The 18140-nt window shown below is 45.8% G+C and overlaps 1 protein-coding gene across 1 annotated transcript in view; it reads right to left on the minus strand.

The window, feature by feature from the left end:
* The window catches only part of LOC137345657 (uncharacterized), a 52006-nt gene extending 34439 nt beyond the window's left edge, over nt 1-17567 (minus strand). Inside the window, exons 1-8 of the mRNA XM_068008901.1 lie at nt 16965-17567; nt 16778-16873; nt 16451-16684; nt 12088-12110; nt 11873-11988; nt 2503-3042; nt 1266-1341; nt 976-1180 (exon numbers count right to left, since the gene is read on the minus strand). Of these exons, the coding sequence (XP_067865002.1) occupies nt 976-1180; nt 1266-1341; nt 2503-3042; nt 11873-11988; nt 12088-12110; nt 16451-16684; nt 16778-16873; nt 16965-17372 (1698 nt within the window). The 5' untranslated portion in view covers nt 17373-17567. The remainder of the gene's footprint in view (nt 1-975; nt 1181-1265; nt 1342-2502; nt 3043-11872; nt 11989-12087; nt 12111-16450; nt 16685-16777; nt 16874-16964) is intronic.
* Between the last annotated feature and the right edge of the window lie 573 nt (nt 17568-18140).

Consider the following 18140-nt stretch of genomic DNA (forward strand, 5'->3'; position numbering starts at 1 on the left):
ACTGGTGAAATGGGCAGACACATGTCAGATGCAACTTAACATAGAGAAGTGGCGAAGTGGTGCGTTTTGTTCGGCAGAATGAGGAGCAGCAACATAAACTAGATGATACCAATTTAACGGGGTGCAGTAACACACAAATCCCTGAAGGTGGCAGGAGAGGTTGAGATATCTACTGAAAAGAATACTTGGCTGTGTGAACAGAACCATCTAGTAAAAAAGGTAGGAAGGTACGGAAAGCCTTTATAAATCACTGAATAGGTATACAAATCTTTGAAGGTGGTAGGACAAGTTGAGATAGCTGCTAAACAATGTAGAGTAACCTTAGCTTTACAAACCAAATCATAGAGGACAAAAGCAAGGAAGCTAGTTGAAATGTTTCTAAACCACTGGTTAGGCCCCAGTGGGGAGTTATGCTCTGGGAAGATAATTGCATACCAGGGATTTCAGTTATGTGCGGAGATTAGAGAAGCTAAGGTTCTCCTCAAAGCAGGAAAGGTTAAAGAGAGATTTAATAGAGAAATTGAAAATCGCTAAACGTTTGAAGAGGAGTAACTATTTCCAGAGGCACAGGGAGAGACAACCAGAGCTTCCAGATTTAAGGAACTGGCAAAAGAAACGGAGGTGAATTGAGGAGGGTGTTTTACACAACAAGTTAGTATCTGGAATGCACTGGCTGAAAGGGTGGTGTAAGAAGTTTCAGTAATCACTTTCAAAAGGTCAAAAATATTTCAGGGCTATGGGGAAAAGGCAAGGGGAAAATGGGGCCCGTTGGTCAGCCCTTTCAAAGAGCCAGCACAGGCACGAAGGGCCGAATGACCTCCTTCCGTGTTGTATACTCTTCTCAAGGACAATTAGGAATGGGCAACACATAGAGGCCTTGCTACCGATGCTCAAAACCCATGAAAGAATAATAATAATAAAAAAAATCCCATCTGAAACAGGCGGGCATTTCTGCTACCCATCTCAGGACATTACCCAACGCGGTGATGGCTGGAGTGCCAGTGTAAACATTTCTGCCATTTTCAGGTAACTATTTTTTCCCTTTTTTCCTTCTTTCTTGACTTCTTTTTTAATCGAACGCTTTTTCCTGGCCTTTATACAGCGGGCCCCTTTTAATTTAGTACGGGGGCTTTTATTCACCAGGCCCCCTTCTATGTGCTTTTTAAAGAAAGTAACTTCACTAAAACAGAAAAGAATAAACCAAAACTCAAATAGAAGTATGATTTTCTGCATGTGTTGTGCACTCCAGCCCCTGTGGTGCCCACCAATAGCGGAAGGCCTCGAGCGAACGGACAGAGACCGCATGCTTCCTCTCCAGGGTCACCCGGGCACAAAAATAACCTCGGAAGAAGGGCAGGCAATCAGGGCAGACTCTGCTGGCTCACCCGCTTCCGGATCGCTGCCCCAAAGATCAAGACCGCGGGGCTGTGTGCAGGTGACGGTCACTCGGTTTCCACCAGGCGGGAGCTCTTTGAAATGTGGCCGTTGCGCTCAAGCTGGACGTTGAAAGGATCGAGAGCCTGGAGCAAGGTGAAAATAAAACAAACAAGACATTTTCTTTGTGTTTGTGGTGTTTAATGAAGCAGTGAATTGCCTTTTGAAGAAAGTGCTGCTTCTATTGTCTAGTTTAATAACAGCGCTTGTCAGCAGAGGTGTTTCACTGATTCATCTCAAACACGGCCATGTAGCGCCACCTTCCGCCTGTGGAGCAACATTACAGGCAGGAAGGTCACCGGGTTCCTGCAGTTCACAGCTCATTCTACCCACTCAGTTCCTCTCCACAATTCAGCTTCTATTTGTTTCTTCACTCCCCCTCCTTCTTTCTCCAGCCCTACACTAGGTCCTTGCTGATCTTTCAGTTCCCAGTTCCGATGCACGGTGTAAGTTAACCTGTCTTCTCTCTGCACAGGTGTTAACCTTGTCCACTCTCTATTTTAAATACTCCAGACGCTGGAATGTTCTGTTCATTTCCGCCCCCCGGGTTTTACCAAGTTACTGATAATCCAACTTGTTCCCTTCTGATTTCACTTCTATCTGGTTCCCCTTTTACTTTTCACTTCTCTCCGGTATTATTTAATTTGCCGGGCCTCGGATGGGTTCCTTTGTCATGTCCTTCCCACTGGTGTTCTATCTCACCCTAGTTCCTCTCCCCTGTCCCTCTTTACCTTTAACTTCCCAGCTGGAGTCTGTGTTTCTCTTGTTGTATTTCTGCCCGGGTTTTAATTCTCCTCTGTCTCTGCGCCCCGATGATTCTCCATGTTCTTGCGGTTTTTATTTAATTTGACAGGAGTCTCTGGAACAGTTGCCACGAGTTTGTTCCACTGCACCGATTAAACAAACAAATCTCACCAACAAGATATTGTCACTCGGTTTGAGCCGCCCTGACCTCAGGTGACATTTACACCATCCGCGCCACCTGGGACTGAGACCGACACCAATTAGTTTGCAGTTGGAAGGAGGCAGGGAGACGGTGTGAAATTATAGAACAGTCCTGTTAGTGACCTTTAACGCTGCATATTTTCAGCAGTGCTGAGTTGTTTCCATCGAAATTCCATCCTGGGTTGAAGATGGGAAAGATTCGCTCAGTGAAAGTGTGGGTGAAAGTGTGGAGATGTGACATGTTGTCCACATTGTAAAATGACACCTGTCCACCCTCATAGTCCAGGTAAACCCCGATCTTCCGGGGATTCACACTCGGGGTGAGGCGCAACCTGGAGGAGGTGAGGGCAACATAGCCTGTTCCGCTGATCAGCCCCATAACCCAGTATCCGATCTCAGGTCTCGGTTCGATTCCCCCTTTCCACTTGGCAGACTCTCGGGCCACTCCAACACCCCATTCATTCTTGTTCCCCACCTCCACCTCCCAGTAATGTCTCCCTGATGTGAATCCCTCCGATCCCAGGACAAAGGCCCAGGAATCAAATGTCTCACGTTTGATAAAAAGCGGTTGTAGTTTGTTTCTGTGTGTCACACTGGTCCGGTCCTGGGACAGGATGAGCTGCGGGTGAGCTGTGTTCGGATCCAGAGTCAGAGAGACTGGAGCTGGGGGAAAGTTAAAATAACACAGTCAGTGATTTAGTTTCTTGCTATTATTTATTCAAAAACTTTCCTTTCTTTTCAAGTGCCCACTCGGGCTCTGATTTGTTTTCATAGAATTTACCGCCAGTCGAGTGTTTGCGTCCCTGGAGGTCATCATTTTCAACTCAGCGCTGCTGCGAAAGTCGAACCCGGAGATAAAGTCCCAAGAACCACTGGAGAGAGCTATGGGGTAGCGAGGCGGTGGGGGGAAGGGGTGGGCGAGGGGTGTTGGTTCGGGGGAGTGCGGTGGTGTGGGTTAATGGGGAGAGGACGGAGGGCGCAGGGCGAGGGAGGGAAAACACTGTGGGTGGAAGGCCGGAGACAGCGAAGGGAGGTTGACAGACAATGGAGACGGAGAGAGGGCGCGTAGGGATGGAAGAGAGAAGGCAGAGTGAGGGAGAGAGAATGAGGGAATGCTGGGATGGGAGAGACTGTGTTGGAAAGACAGCGGGTGCAACAGAAAGACAATAAAGGAGGGGAGTGGAAGGTAGAGCGGGATGGAAGGGAGAGAGACAGCTGTAAGGGAAAGGGGGAGACAGCAAGGGGGTGGGGGGGAGACAATAAGGGAGGGAAGTGGATGAGACAACGGGATGAAGGGGGAGAGACAGCGGAAGGGTCAGAGGACAGACAACGGGCTGGAGAGAGACAATAATGGAGAGTAGCGGATGAGACAGCGGGACGGAAGAGGGTCAGACAATAGTAGGGGAAGGGGAGAGACAGCAGGAGGGAGAGACAATAATGGAGGGGAATGAATGAGACAGCGGGATGAAGGGGGAGAGATGGAAGGGTAAGAGGACAGACAGCGGGTGGGGGAGAGATGTAAGAATCCGGGGAAATACATACAACGGAGTTTCTTGTGAATCAACGAAAATTAACTGAAATACTATGACTGACTGTCAATTAATTTCATTATTATACTGAATCCTATAATCAACATTTTTTTCTTCCTGCTACTTGTGATACACCGTCGGTAAAAGAGGCTAAGAGGTGACTTGATGGGGAATTTCGCTTTGGGCCGTCATTGACCAAGCATTTTTGGCCCCGAAGGTTTTGAAAAGGAGCAAATTGTAAAAGAAAACGGTAAACTTGAGCAGAAATCTAGCAGAGTGTGAAAACAGGCAGATTGCTGAGTGAGAAACTGAAAGATAAGCACCTTTGCAGATTTCCAGAGACCCAGAAAGAAGGTAAACAAAACTATAGTGCCTTGAATTCTAGACAAGACACTTGGGTGCCAAGGCGGTCACGTTGTCCTTGCTTTGGCCAGGTATTAGCACTGGAATGTTAACATGCTGATTAGAAGTCAGGTTTGCACTTGCTGCTGTTCAATATTCAGTGCATTAACACCCAATCTGCATTAATGCTTTGTCTTTCAACACACCATTAACATATTGTTTGCCTTTGCTCCATGACCTTTTGGTCAGCTATGTGGCCTGGTCCAATCTACACCTTCTCCTTTGTTATCTCTTGCCCCACCCCCACCTCACTTGCTTATAACCTGTGACTTTTCTAATATTTGTCAGTTCCGAAGAAGGGTCACTGCTTCTCTTTTCACAGATGCTGCCAGACCTGCCGAGTGGTTCCAGCATTTCTTGTTTTTATTTCATATATTATATTAGAGATTTTCAGAGTTTGACCTGACTTGTGTGCGTAGATGGATAGATGACTTATTTTGCAACTGGGCCTTTCAAATAATAACGAGGTAATGATTAGGTTAAATAGGTTGTATAGGCTTTGCTGTGTAAAGAAAGTATGAGAAGGGATTCTCAAAGCAGCCATTGTAGCGGTATTGCGTATTGAATTGACTGACGTGTCGCTACCTGCGTCACACCCAGGAAGTAGTTACATGGAGATTACCTTTCTTCCCAGTGTGTAATGATAATGCTGTTCTGTTTTTATACTCCTGCTCAAACATTGACATATGTCAAGTCTTACTTATACTGAGTAAAATATAACCTTCTTTGGGCCTCCTTATCTCGAGAGACAATGGATACGCGCCTGGAGGTGGTCAGTGGTTTGTGAAGCAGCGCCTGGAGTGGCTATAAAGGCCAATTCTGGAGTAACAGGCTCTTCCACAGGTGCTGCAGAGAAATTTGTTTGTTGGGGCTGTTGCACAAACCACTGTCACTGATAAGGGTTATCACTTCGAATCATTTCAAAACTTGGAATAAGGGGTTAAAGGGTTAATTGACTCTGATTCCCTGAATCTCAACAGTCAGCGGGTGAGGGGGAGAGACAGCGGGAGTAAGAGAACGACAGTGCTGGGAGTTGGAGAGACAACAGGGCAGGGAGGGGAGAGACAACAGGGGTGCAGATATGTGGGAGACACAGCGTGTGAGGTGGAGAGACAGCGGGGAGGGGTCGGGGGGTGCGTGGGGAACGGTAAGAGAGAGCGGGCGGTGTGTGAGAGATGGCTGGGGAAGAGGAGAGACAGTACAGGGCATGGACAGTCCGCGGAGACAGCGAGGTGACCGACAGTGGGAGAAAGGTAGAGGCGGCAGGAGCGACATTAATATTGGGCATAACGTAAAATGAGCCCATTTTGCATTTCCACCCGGACAAATTTTACCCTACAATCTCTCTCTAGATGCATGACCCACACACCAATAATCAGTGCTGTGGAGTTGGTGAGAGGGGTAAGTTCCAACATCGGGAGAAAAAAGGGAAGGAAGGGAAAAACAATAAAACAATCAAATTCGAAGGTGAACTGTTGCACAAAGGAAGTAAGATCCAAAAAGCAATCGAGGGAAACTAAGTAAAGAAAAAATCGGCAGAGTAAATGGGAAAGACAGGATACATCATATACCCCAAATTCTCCGATACTGTTAGAACGATCACAAAACGAAGCGGGGGAATGGGACTGACTGGAGCCGGCATGGACTCGATGGGCCGAATGGCCTCCTTCTATGCCGTTATGACTCTGTGACTCCGTGAATTCCAGACTGAATGGCAAGGGTCTGGTTCAGTCTGAGACAGTGCTGAGGAAGTGCTGAGGTAGAATTGGTAGTAAGGGTGCAGAGTTGTTGACAATTTCCAAAGACGATTCCTTAAATCTTCCCTTTTTTTTAACTGGAAGAAATTTTGGCTCCACTATAACTGGATTCCAGATAAGCTATGTGACAACGCCCTGGCGGTGGAAAGATCAGGAAAGGTAGTGAAGAGGTGGAGCGAGGCACCATCGATATGCATCTGGTAACTTACCCTGATTCTCTGGACGAAGTTGTCAAGTTGCAACATGTAGAACTGTAAGCGAAGAAGACCAAGAATAAAGACTTGTTAGACCACTGGGGTGCAGTGCTGGGCGGGAAGAGAAATCGTTGCCAAGTATCATCGAGATACTTGGGTCACGATACAGTAGGCAGATGTAGAAGCAAGTAAAGGCAACGGCATTGAGTAGGACAATTGAGGAGAGACATTGGAGGAGAATGGTGGTGTTGACCATGTCAATGGGTGCAGAGAGGTCTAGGAGGATGAGGAGGGATAATGCACTATACTCACTGTCATAGAGCATGTCATTTGTGACCTTTATTAGGGTAACTTTGGGTCTGTGACAGGGATACAAATCTGATTGGTGTTGTTCAAACATGCAGGTGTGGAAAAGTGGACACAGATTTCTAAGTGGCCTCGCATTCAAGGACTTTTAGAAGAAAGTCAGGTTTGAGCTCAAGTGCAAGGATGGAGTGTGGATATTTTTGAGGGAGGTTTTTATGAGAGTGAATTTGAAATACAGTTAGATGGGACCTGAGGAGAAGGTACCATTTACAATGTGATCTGGCATGGAAGACAGGAAGGAGAAAATGGGTGGGCAGTAGGTTAGGGGGTACAGAGTCAATGTAGCAGGAGGTGGGTTGAGCAGAGAATACAATTTCAGTAAGTAAGACAGCCTGGCTTCTGATTGACAATTCACACCCTGAACATGCATAATAAAGAGAGTAATGCAGCGAGAAAATATAAATAAAAACAGAAAACTTTGAACTTTTTAAAATCTTTTATCGAGTCGGATTATTGACATAATATATCAGAACAATTAGGGTTAGGGTTTACAATTTTTGCCAGCTACTTGTCAAACCCTCTCTTTGAGCTGCTGAGAATCTCAGACAACTATGTCTACCTTACTCTCCGTAGCTTCCGCATAAAGTGGTTGGAAGTGATTAACGTATCACTATCGCTGAGATTTGCACCATAAACGGAGCAGCAATGAGATTTAAAAAAATCACGCACAACACTTCAAACTGGTTCCCAACAACGTCCGGTTGGTAATTATGTCACACAGTGAAACAGACATCCAGCCTCTCGCACTAAATATGGGAGAAGCCTCATCAGTAAATACGAACGGAGACCATGATGTACATGTCACCCCAATACAATCATTGGATGGTGAACGGGCTGTTCAAACCCACCCAGTGGAACAGCAGAATCATAGAAAAGTTACGGCACAGAAAGAGGCCATTCAGCCCATCGTGTTAGTGCCGGCTGAAAACAAACTAGCCGCCCAATCTAATCTTATCTTCCAGCACTGGTCCATAGCCTTGCAGGTTTCAGCACCTGTAAGGTGCAGGTCCAGGTACCTTTTAAGTGAGTTGAGAGTTTCTGTCTCCACCACCATTCCTGGCAGTGAATTCCTGACACCCACCACCCTCTGAGTGAACACATTCTTCCTCATGTCCCCTCTAATCCTTCTACCTATAATTTTGTACACCTCAATTAAGTCACTCCTCAGTCTCCTCTGTTTTAATGAAAACACCTTAGCCAATCCAATCTTTCCTCATAGCTGCAAAATTCAAGCCCTGGTAACTTTCTTGTAAATCTCCTCTGCCCTCTCTCCAGAGTAATTATGTCCTTCCTGTAAGGATGTGACCAGAACTGTACACAATACTCCAGCCGTGGCCTAACCAGCATTTTATGCAGTTCCAGCATTACATCCTTGCTTTTGTATTCAATACCTCAGCATTCCATTTGCCTTTTTCACCACTCTATCTACCTGTCCTGCCACCTTCAGGGATCTGTGGACATGCACTCTAAGGTCTCTTATTTCTTCCACTCCTCTCACTATCCTCCCATTTATTGTGTATTCCCTTGCTTTTTTTGCCATCCCCAAATGCATTACCTCACACTTCTCTGGGTTGAATTCCATTTGCCACTTTTCCGTGCACTCAACCAAACCATTGATATCATTCTGGAGTCCACGGCTCTCCTCTTCACTATCAACTACATGGCCAATTTTTGTGTCATCTCCTGTACACTCCTAGTAGTTTGGCTACCCCTTTTTTTATTTCTGAGCTCAACCCATGTGGTCTCATTTAGCATATCATCCTTCCTTACAGCTGTTATTGATTCCTTCACCAATAATGCTGCACCCTTTTCCTTTTTATCCCCTTCTCTTTATCACCTGAAAATTCTATATCCAGGGATGTTGAGCTGCCATTTTTGCCCATCTTTAAGCCAAGTTTCCATTATAGTAATGATATCATGTTGCCATGTGTCTATCTGTGCCCTCAGTTCATTGGCTTTATTTGCTATGCTCCTTGCATTTAAATAAATATATTTTAACACTGCCAAATTCTTGTGCTGCACACTGCTTAACCTTTGCTTCTTCTGTCTTTCTGAGTCACTCAATAATTTTCTACCTCCCGTTCCCTGGCCTGAAATTGTCCTATCTGAAACTGCCCTCAGGTTCCCATCCCCCTGCAAAGCTGGTTTTAACCATCCCCAACAGGACTAGGGAATCTTCCTGCTAGGATATTCATCCCAGTCCTGTTAAGATGAAGACCGTCCACCTTGTACAGGTCCCACCTTCCCCAGAACCGGTCCTAATGTTCCAGAAATCTGTAGTTCTTCCTCCTGCACCATCTCTCCAGCCATGCATTCATCTGGTGTATTCTTCTATTTCTATACTCACTATTACGTGGCCTTGGGAGTAATCCAGAGTTTGCTACCCTTGAGGTCCTGCTTGCTAATCTCTTTTCTAATTCCCTAAACTCGGCCTGCAGGACCTCATCCCTCTTTCTTCCTGTATCGTTGGTACCAGTGTGGACCACAGCCTCTGGCCCACACCCTTCAAAGTTCCCTGTAGCTGCTCGGTGCTAGCCATGGCCCTTGCACCAGGAGGCAACGTACCATCCTGGAATCATGTCTGCGACCACAGAGACGCCTATCTGTTCACCTAACTATAGAATCCTCTACCCCTAAAGCTCTCTTGTCTTTTCTCCTCCCTTCCTGCACAGCTGAGCCATCCATGGTCCTTTGGTCATGATTCGCTGCACTCTCCAGAAGAACCCTCTCTCCCATCAGTACTCAGAACTGAATACCGGTTTGAAAGTGGGATACCCTCTGGGGACTCCTGCACTACTTGCCTTAACCTTCTTGTCTGTCTGGCAGCCACCCAGTCCCTCTCTGCCTGTGCTCTCTTAAGCTCCAGGGTGACTACCTCCTGAGATCTGAAACCCGGAGCTCAAGCTTGTGCAGCTGGTGACACTTGCTGCAGATTTGCTTGTCAGGGACACATGTTGCGTCCACGACTTCCCACATGACACAGGAGGCACATTCCACTCGGCCGAGCTGCCCTGCCATACCTTAGCTTTACAAATTATTATTGCTAGTGTAATAAGTAAAATAGCTTCTTCCCCTGCACCTTGGAGGCTGAAAAGGCAGATAAAAAGGAAAGAGATTAAAGAGCACCTCCTTCCCCTGGTCAGTGAAGTCCCTCACACACAACTCACAGCCTCACACCCTGTCCAAACAGCACTTTCTAATTAGTAATTACTAATAAGTTGCACCAACTAAAATTTAATAGCACTAACCTTACCTCTTATAAAGTAGCTATTTGAGGGTTTTAAAAAAATATTTTTTTTCTCTGATTTTTCAGCTAATTATAGGCAGGAACTAACAACTGTTACTCACCAATCAATCAGCTTAATCTGTAGAACGGCCTAACCAGTAGCCTTAAAGTGTTTGATCGGTAAGAATGACCCCGAACTTCCTGTCGCTGGTCATTTTAGTTCCCCACCTTGCCCCCAGTCTGACCTTTCTGTCCTTGGCCTGCTGCAGTGTTCCAATGAAGATCAAAGTAAGCTTGAGGAACAGCATCTTACCTTTCGACTGGGCACTTTACAGTTTTCTGGACTCAACATTGAGTTGAATAATTTTAGAGAATAACCTCTGCCCCCCTTTTTTTCTTTTTCATGTTTTATTTGCTGATTCATTACTCCCTCCCCACTTCCCCGCACCCCCCCCACCCCCCAACCCGCCGTTTCTTTCTTAATCACTTTTCACTGCGTTAAGGCGGCTGCTTTTCCACCATTTACACCTCATCCTGATACATCTTTTGTTTCTTTATTCGGTTGTACCGTGAAACCTTTTTCCATTTAATCTTCAACCTAATACAGACCTTCTTTTGTGCTCGTCTCCACTCCCCGCCCCACCCCGCCCCCCCCCACCCCCCCCCCCCCCCACCCCTCACATCCTTTCACTCTCTCAAAACCTATAATATTTCTAACTTCTGCCAGTTCTGATGAAAGATTGCGACCCAAAACATTAACTCTGGTTCTTTCTCCATACATGCTGCCTGACCTGTTGGGTATTTCCAGCATTTTCTGTTTTAGTTTCAGATTTCCAGGATGTACAGGTTTTTTTTTCTATGAAAACAGATACTCTAGCCAATATCACATTGTTGTTTGTCAGATCTTGCTGTGTGCCAGTTGGTTGCTACATTTCCTACATTGCAACAGTGACATTTTGCAAACTCTTCATTTGCTTTAACGTGCGTTGGCACACCCTGACGTCATGAAAACCATTCCCATACTCTAAGTCCTAATACTACACTGGAGCTAACCCTGAGAATGGATTGGGCCCGGAAACAATCTCATGGAGTGAGCAGCTTCCTCATTGGTTCATTGACTGCCCGATCAATGGGGTCAGTCAAATAATCAACCTCGTTCACTCGAAACTGCCTTTTCACGCACCCTTTTCTAGCTTTGAGACTATGGCTACTGTGTTGTAGATTCTGTGATAATGTTAAGCCTGAGATGTTTATCTTCTCTAAACTGTTTAGGACTTTGACTACTTCTCTAAGGTCATGCCATCTTTATTGTAGGAGGATTTGAGTACAGGTTTACAGATGTCTTTCTGCAATTGTATAGAGCCTTGTTGAGACCGCACCTGGATTATTGTGTACAATTTTGATCTCCTTTCCTCAGGAAGGATATACTTGCCATAAAAGGATTACAATGAAGGTTTAATTTCTGGGATGGTGGGATTGTCCAATGAGGAGAGATTGAGGAGGCTGGGCCTGTATTCTCTAGAGTTTAGTAGAATGAGAGGTGACCGCATTCAAAGATGCTAAATTCTTACATCACTCGACAAGGCAGATGCAAGGAGGATACTTCCCCTGGCTGGGGTTGTCAAGAACCAGGGGACACAGTCACAGAATAAGAGGTAGGCCATCTAGGACTGAGATGAGGAGGAATTTCTTCACTCGAGGGTGGCGAAGTGGATGCTCCGTCATTCAGTATGTTCAATTCAGCAATCAATGCATTAAGGGATATGGGGTTAGTGCAGGAAAATGTCGATGAGGTCGATGATCTGGTTGAATGGCGCAGCAGGCACAAGGGGCCGAATGGCCTACTCCTGCTCCTATTTGCTACGTTCCTGTGTTTCCAAGCACTCCCTTATCCAGTGCAAAGAAACTTGACTTTGATATCAGGCACCGACATCAGCGATCATTTAATCTGGGGTCTTGAAACCGGTTTAGGCACTTAGCAGCGAGATCTATAAGTCAGCAAAAGGAACATGAGCTTACCGGGGTTAATGGCGTCAATCATTTCTCTCCACGCTGTATACTGTAAAGGGCCTTTGAACTTTCCGATTGGCAGGAGGGCAGCTGCTACTGACAACTTGTGACGGTCATCAGAAATCCTGTAAGTATTCAACAGTGATTGTTATATGCTGAAGATAAACACTCTTCTGAATTCTTTTACCAAACTGCGCATAGTTTCAGTAAAGACCATGTCCTACCTCGTCTTCGGACTAACTTCCTCCTGAAATAAATGAAACACAAACAGTGAGGAGGATAGCAACAGACTTCAGACGGACATTGGACAGACTGGTGCAATGTGCAGACACAGGGCACTTTAATGCAGAGAAGTGTGAAGCGAGGCAATTTTCATATGGGCGCAGGAGCAAAGCGACCTGGAGGATCCCATACACGTTTTTCTTTAAGAAACAAAAAAGAGTAAGGAACATTTTAAGCAATGTCTTGTGATCTGGAATGTAGTGACTGTCATGGTGGAGGAAGTAATTTTCAAAAGGGAATTGGATATAACTTGAAAAGAAAACAATTGCTCGGCTATGAGGAACAACACAGTTGTTCTTCCGTGTTATAGAATTCTTTAATTGCATTTAGGTGATTTATGTGTCACATACTGAACATAGACATCAGTCTCACACACGGCCACATTAACTCTCATACAGACACACGCACAACATGCAACTGTAATTGGATTGTAATGCCAGTTCCGAATAATTATTAAACTTGTGCAACAGGGAAATAATCACAGGTTGAGTAATAAGATCACGACAACTCATTCCTAGGCGGTTGCGGGCATACCGAGATTCTGCTGACAGTGTGAGAGCCGCTTGTCTCATAACAACAGAACCGCCCCGAAATAAAAAAAAACAATTGGGTGACATCCGTTTCCAATTTTGCTACAAATGTTGCATTTATTTCAAAGTTAACATCGATTACTTTGCGACTGTGTGAAGTTTCACTGAACTGAACTGCAATATATTCCACACTAAAATAAAAGCAAAATACTGCGGATGCTGGAAATCTGAAACAAAAACAAGAAATGCTGGAATCTCTCAGCAGGTCTGGCAGCATCTGTGGAAAGAGAAGCAGAGTTAACGTTTCGAGGGGGGATATGCGTGGAAAGTTCTTTACGCAGAGGGTGGTGGGCACCTGGAACGCATTGCCAGCGGAGGTGGTAGATGCGGGCACGATGGAGTCTTTTAAGATGTATCTAGACAGATACATGAATGGGCAGGAAGAAAAGAGATACAGAACCTTAGAAAATAGGCGACATGTTTAGAGAGAGGATCTGGATCGGCGCAGGCTTGGAGGGCCGAAGGGCCTGTTCCTGTGCTGTAATTATCTTTGTTCTTTGTTCTTTGTTCTTTGAGTCAGTGACCCTTCTTCGGAACTGACAAATATTAGAAAAGTCACAGATTATAAACAAGTGAGGTGGGGGTTGGGCAAGAGATAACAAAGGAGAAGGTGCAGATTGGACCAGGCCACATAGCTGACCAAAAGGTCACGGAGCAAAGACAAACAATATGTTAATGGTGTGTTGAAAGACAAAGCATTAGTACAGATTAGGTGTGAATATACTGAATATTGAACAGCAGCAAGTGCAAACCTGAAGAAAAACAACCTGAAAAAAACAGTGGGTAAGCAAACTGAACAAACTAAGATGAAATGAAATAAATGCAAAAAAAGATTGTAAAAAATGTAAAAAGGAATGTAAAAAAAAAGGAAGAAAAAATAACTAAAAATGACTAAAAATGAAAGTAAAGTGGGGGGCTGTCATGCTCTGAAATTATTGAACTCAATGTTCAGTCCAGCAGGCTGTAGTGTGCCTAATCGGTAGATGAGATGCTGTTCCTCGAGCTTGCGTTGATGTTCACTGGAACACTGCAGCAATCCCAGGACAGAGATGTGAGCATGAGAGCAGGGGGGAGTGTTGAAATGGCAAGCAACCGGAAGCTCAGGTCCTGCTTGCGGACTGAGCGGAGATGTTCCGCAAAGCGGTCACCCAGTCTGTGCTTGGTCTCCGCAATGTAGAGGAGACCACACTGTGAGCAGCGAATACAGTATACTACATTGAAAGAAGTACAAGTAAATCGCTGCTTCACCTGAAAGGAGTGTTTGGGGCCTGGGATAGTGAGGAGAGAGGAGGTAAATGGGCAGGTATTACACCTCCTGCGATTGCAAGGGAAGGTGCCCTGGGACGGGGACGAGGTGGTGGGGGTAATGGAGGAGTGGACCAGGGTGTCGCGGAGGGAACGATCCCTTCAGAATGCTGACAGGGGAAGGGAGGGGAAGATGCGACTGGTAGTGGCATCACGCTGGAGGTGGCGAAAATGGCGGAGGATGATCCTTTGGATATGGAGGCTGGTGGGATGAAAAGTGAGGACAAGGGGAACCCTGTCACGGTTCTGGGAGGGAGGGGAAGGGGTGAGGGTAGAGGTGCGGGGAATGGGTCGGACACGGTTGAGGGCCCTGTCAACCACAGTGGGGGGAAATCCTCAGTTGAGGAAAAAGGAGGTCATATCAGAAGCACCGTCATGGAAGGTAGCATCATCAGAGCAGATGCGTCGGAGACGGAGAAACTGAGAGAATGGAATGGAGTCCTTACAGGAGGTAGGGTGTGAAGAAGTGTAGTCGAGGTAGCTGTGGGAGTCAGTGGGCTTATAATGGATATTGGTAGACAACCTATCCCCAGAGATGGAGACAGAGAAGTCGAGGAAGGGAAGGGAAGTGTCAGAGATGGACCATGTAAAGGTGAGAGAAGGGTGGAAATTGGAAGCAAAGTTGATAAAGTTTTCTAGTTCGGGGCGGGAGCAGGAAACGGCACCGATACAGTCATCAATGTACCGGAAAAAGAGTTGGGGGAGGGGGCCTGAGTAGGACTGGAACAAAGAATGCTCGACATATCCCACAAAAAAGACAGGCATAACTAGGACCCATGCGGGTACCCATAGCAACACCTTTTACTTGAAGGAAATGCATGGAGTTGAAGGAGAAGTTGTTCAATGTGAGAACAAGTTCAGCCATTGATGACTGTATCGGTGCTGTTTCCTGCTCCCGCCCCGAACTAGAAAACTTTATCAACTTTGCTTCCAATTTCCACCCTTCTCTCACCTTTACATGGTCCGTCTCCGACACTTCCCTTCCCTTCCTCGACTTCTCTGTCTCCATCTCTGGGGATAGGTTGTCTACCAATATCCATTATAAGCCCACTGACTCCCACAGCTACCTCGACTACACTTCTTCACACCCTACCTCCTGTAAGGACTCCATTCCATTCTCCCAGTTTCTCCGTCTCTGACGCATCTGCTCTGATGATGCTACCTTCCATGACGGTGCTTCTGATATGACCTCCTTTTTCCTCAACTGAGGATTTCCCCCCACTGTGGTTGACAGGGCCCTCAACCGTGTCCGACCCATTCCCCGCACCTCTACCCTCACCCCTTCCCCTCCCTCCCAGAACCGTGACAGGGTTCCCCTTGTCCTCACTTTTCATCCCACCAGCCTCCATATCCAAAGGATCATCCTCCACCATTTTCGCCACCTCCAGCGTGATGCCACTACCAGTCGCATCTTCCCCTCCCTTCCCCTGTCAGCATTCTGAAGGGATCGTTCCCTCCGCGACACCCTGGTCCACTCCTCCATTACCCCCACCACCTCGTCCCCGTCCCAGGGCACCTTCCCTTGCAATCGCAGGAGGTGTAATACCTGCCCATTTACCTCCTCTCTCCTCACTATCCCAGGCCCCAAACACTCCTTTCAGGTGAAGCAGCGATTTACTTGTACTTCTTTCAATGTAGTATACTGTATTCGCTGCTCACAGTGTGGTCTCCTCTACATTGGGGAGACGAAGCGCAGACTGGGTGACCGCTTTGCGGAACATCTCCGCTCAGTCCGCAAGCAGGACCTGAGCTTCCGGTTGCTTGCCATTTCAACACTCCCCCCTGCTCTCATGCTCACATCTCTGTCCTGGGATTGCTGCAGTGTTCCAGTGAACATCAACGCAAGCTCGAGGAACAGCATCTCATCTACCGATTAGGCACGCCGGACTGAACATTGAGTTCAATAATTTCAGAGCATGACAGCCCCCCACTTTACTTTCATTTTTAGTTATTTTTTCTTCCTTTTTTTTTTACATTTCTTTTTACATTTTTTACAATCTTTTTTTGCATTTATTTCATTTCATCTTAGTTTGTTCAGTTTGCTTACCCACTGTTTTTTCAGGTTGTTTTTCTTCAGGTTTGCACTTGCTGCTGTTCAATATTCAGTATATTCACACCTAATCTGTACTAATGCTTTGTCTTTCAACACACCATTAACATATTGTCTGCCTTTGCTCAGTGACCTTTTGGTCAGCTATGTGGCCTGGTCCAATCTGCACCTTCTCCTTAGTTATCTCTTGCCCAACCCCCACCTCACTTGTTTATAATCTGTGACTTTTCTAATATTTGTCAGTTCCGAAGAAGGGTCGCTGACCCGAAACGTTAACTCTGCTTCTCTTTCCACAGATGCTGCCAGACCTGCTGAGTGATTCCAGCATTTCTTGTTTTTGTTTGCAATATATTCCCTCACCTTCAGAAATATCAGCTCGTCTCTTTGCTCCATCCGTTTCTGCAACTTTGTGAGATTCTCCTCAATAGAATTTAAATTCTCCTGAGTATCCCGAAGATTTTTCTCCATTCTTTCCAGAATCCTCTCCTCTTCTTCCCTGAGATCTCTGAGTAAACTCTGCTCTTTCTCAGTGATAATCTGGTGCATTTTAGTGAACTCGGATGTGATGTGGGTCTGCAGACTGCTCGACTGTTTCTGCAGAATGAAATGTGAAACAGAATTAATGTCCCGCGATAAAGGGAACAAAACTAACCGAGATCCCAGAAAATCAGCACGGGGAGACCTTACCCTAACTTCAGAAATCTTCTGTTTCTGTTTCAGTTCTGTTTCTAGAACCTCCAATTTCTTCCCTGTGAGAGAATCTAAGGAAGATTTCAGCTGATCCTGGGATTGGGAGAGAAAATCACAGAATCAAAATGTGAGACCATGAAAATGTAATAAAGTTCTCAGTTTATTAACTTTTTTTCCCTTTCACCTTGTAGATTTCAACAGCTTCTTTAATCGGCATGAAGTTGTGAGATTTGTGTTCCCGCGAATCTCTGCAAGTGTAACAGATCAATTTCTTGTCAGTTTCACAAAACAGCTTCAGTTCTTCCTGATGTTCCTCACAGTCAAATTTACTTTCCTTCTCTTCCGGATTCAGCTTCAATTTTCGAGCTTTCTCGGCCAGACTCGCTAAGGCCCGATTTACCCTGAGGTTTCTTTCCCGAAATTCCTCTCGACATTCCGGGCAGGAGTTTATCTCCTTTTCCCAACACTGGGTGATACAGGAGCGGCAGAAGTTGTGTCCACACTCCAGTGTAACCGGGTCGGTGAAGAAATCAAGGCAAATGGGGCAAATTGTCTCCTCGACCCAACTCTCGGCCTGCTGTCTGGAAGCCATGTTCACACTCAGCACTTCCTGATATAAACTGCTTTCAGTTTTAAAGTTCCCGTGTTGCCTAAATTCAGTTCCGCCATTTCACTGCAATTCTCAGCACTTCAGTTCCCCGCCTGGGCTCAATTGTTCACCCTCGGTTTTCTAACCATGTTTTCCCTTTTTACTGCTCCATATTTTCCCTTCCTGTGTAAAAGTAGATGGGACATCGACGAGTATCTATAGGAATATAGGGACATGGGAGCAGTATTAGGCCATTCAGCCCGTCGAGCCTGCTTCGCCATTCAATTGAAACAATCTGATCATTTACCTAAATGCCACATTAGCGCATTCTATCCATATCCCTTGATGTCATTTGGTACCCAGATATTTTGGTACATTATCTAATAATAACATAGCTTCTGTCCCGTCGACTTTTTCATAAGGATGTAAAACCTTGAGCTGTATAAATGTCAAATAGGATTAGAGTAACGAAAGTGAAAAATTAAGAGCAGGCGGGGAGATGGAAATTCCATGGATGATTGTCAATTTGGGTGAAGGCGAGACAGGGCGGGAGGAGGTGAAGTTGGGCGAGAATCGAGATCCCATTGCACTTTGCCCCGGAATAAACTCACTGCCGATTGCAAACCCTCTAGTGAAACAGGGTATAAAATATAGCTATATGAAAGTAAGAACATATAAACATAAGAAATAGGAGGAGGGATAGACTATACTGCCCCTCGAGCTTGCTCCACCATTCATGATGATCATGGCTGATCTTTCTCAACTCCACTT

This window comes from Heterodontus francisci, chromosome 29 (assembly GCF_036365525.1).
Source record: "Heterodontus francisci isolate sHetFra1 chromosome 29, sHetFra1.hap1, whole genome shotgun sequence".
Taxonomy (NCBI): domain Eukaryota; kingdom Metazoa; phylum Chordata; class Chondrichthyes; order Heterodontiformes; family Heterodontidae; genus Heterodontus; species Heterodontus francisci.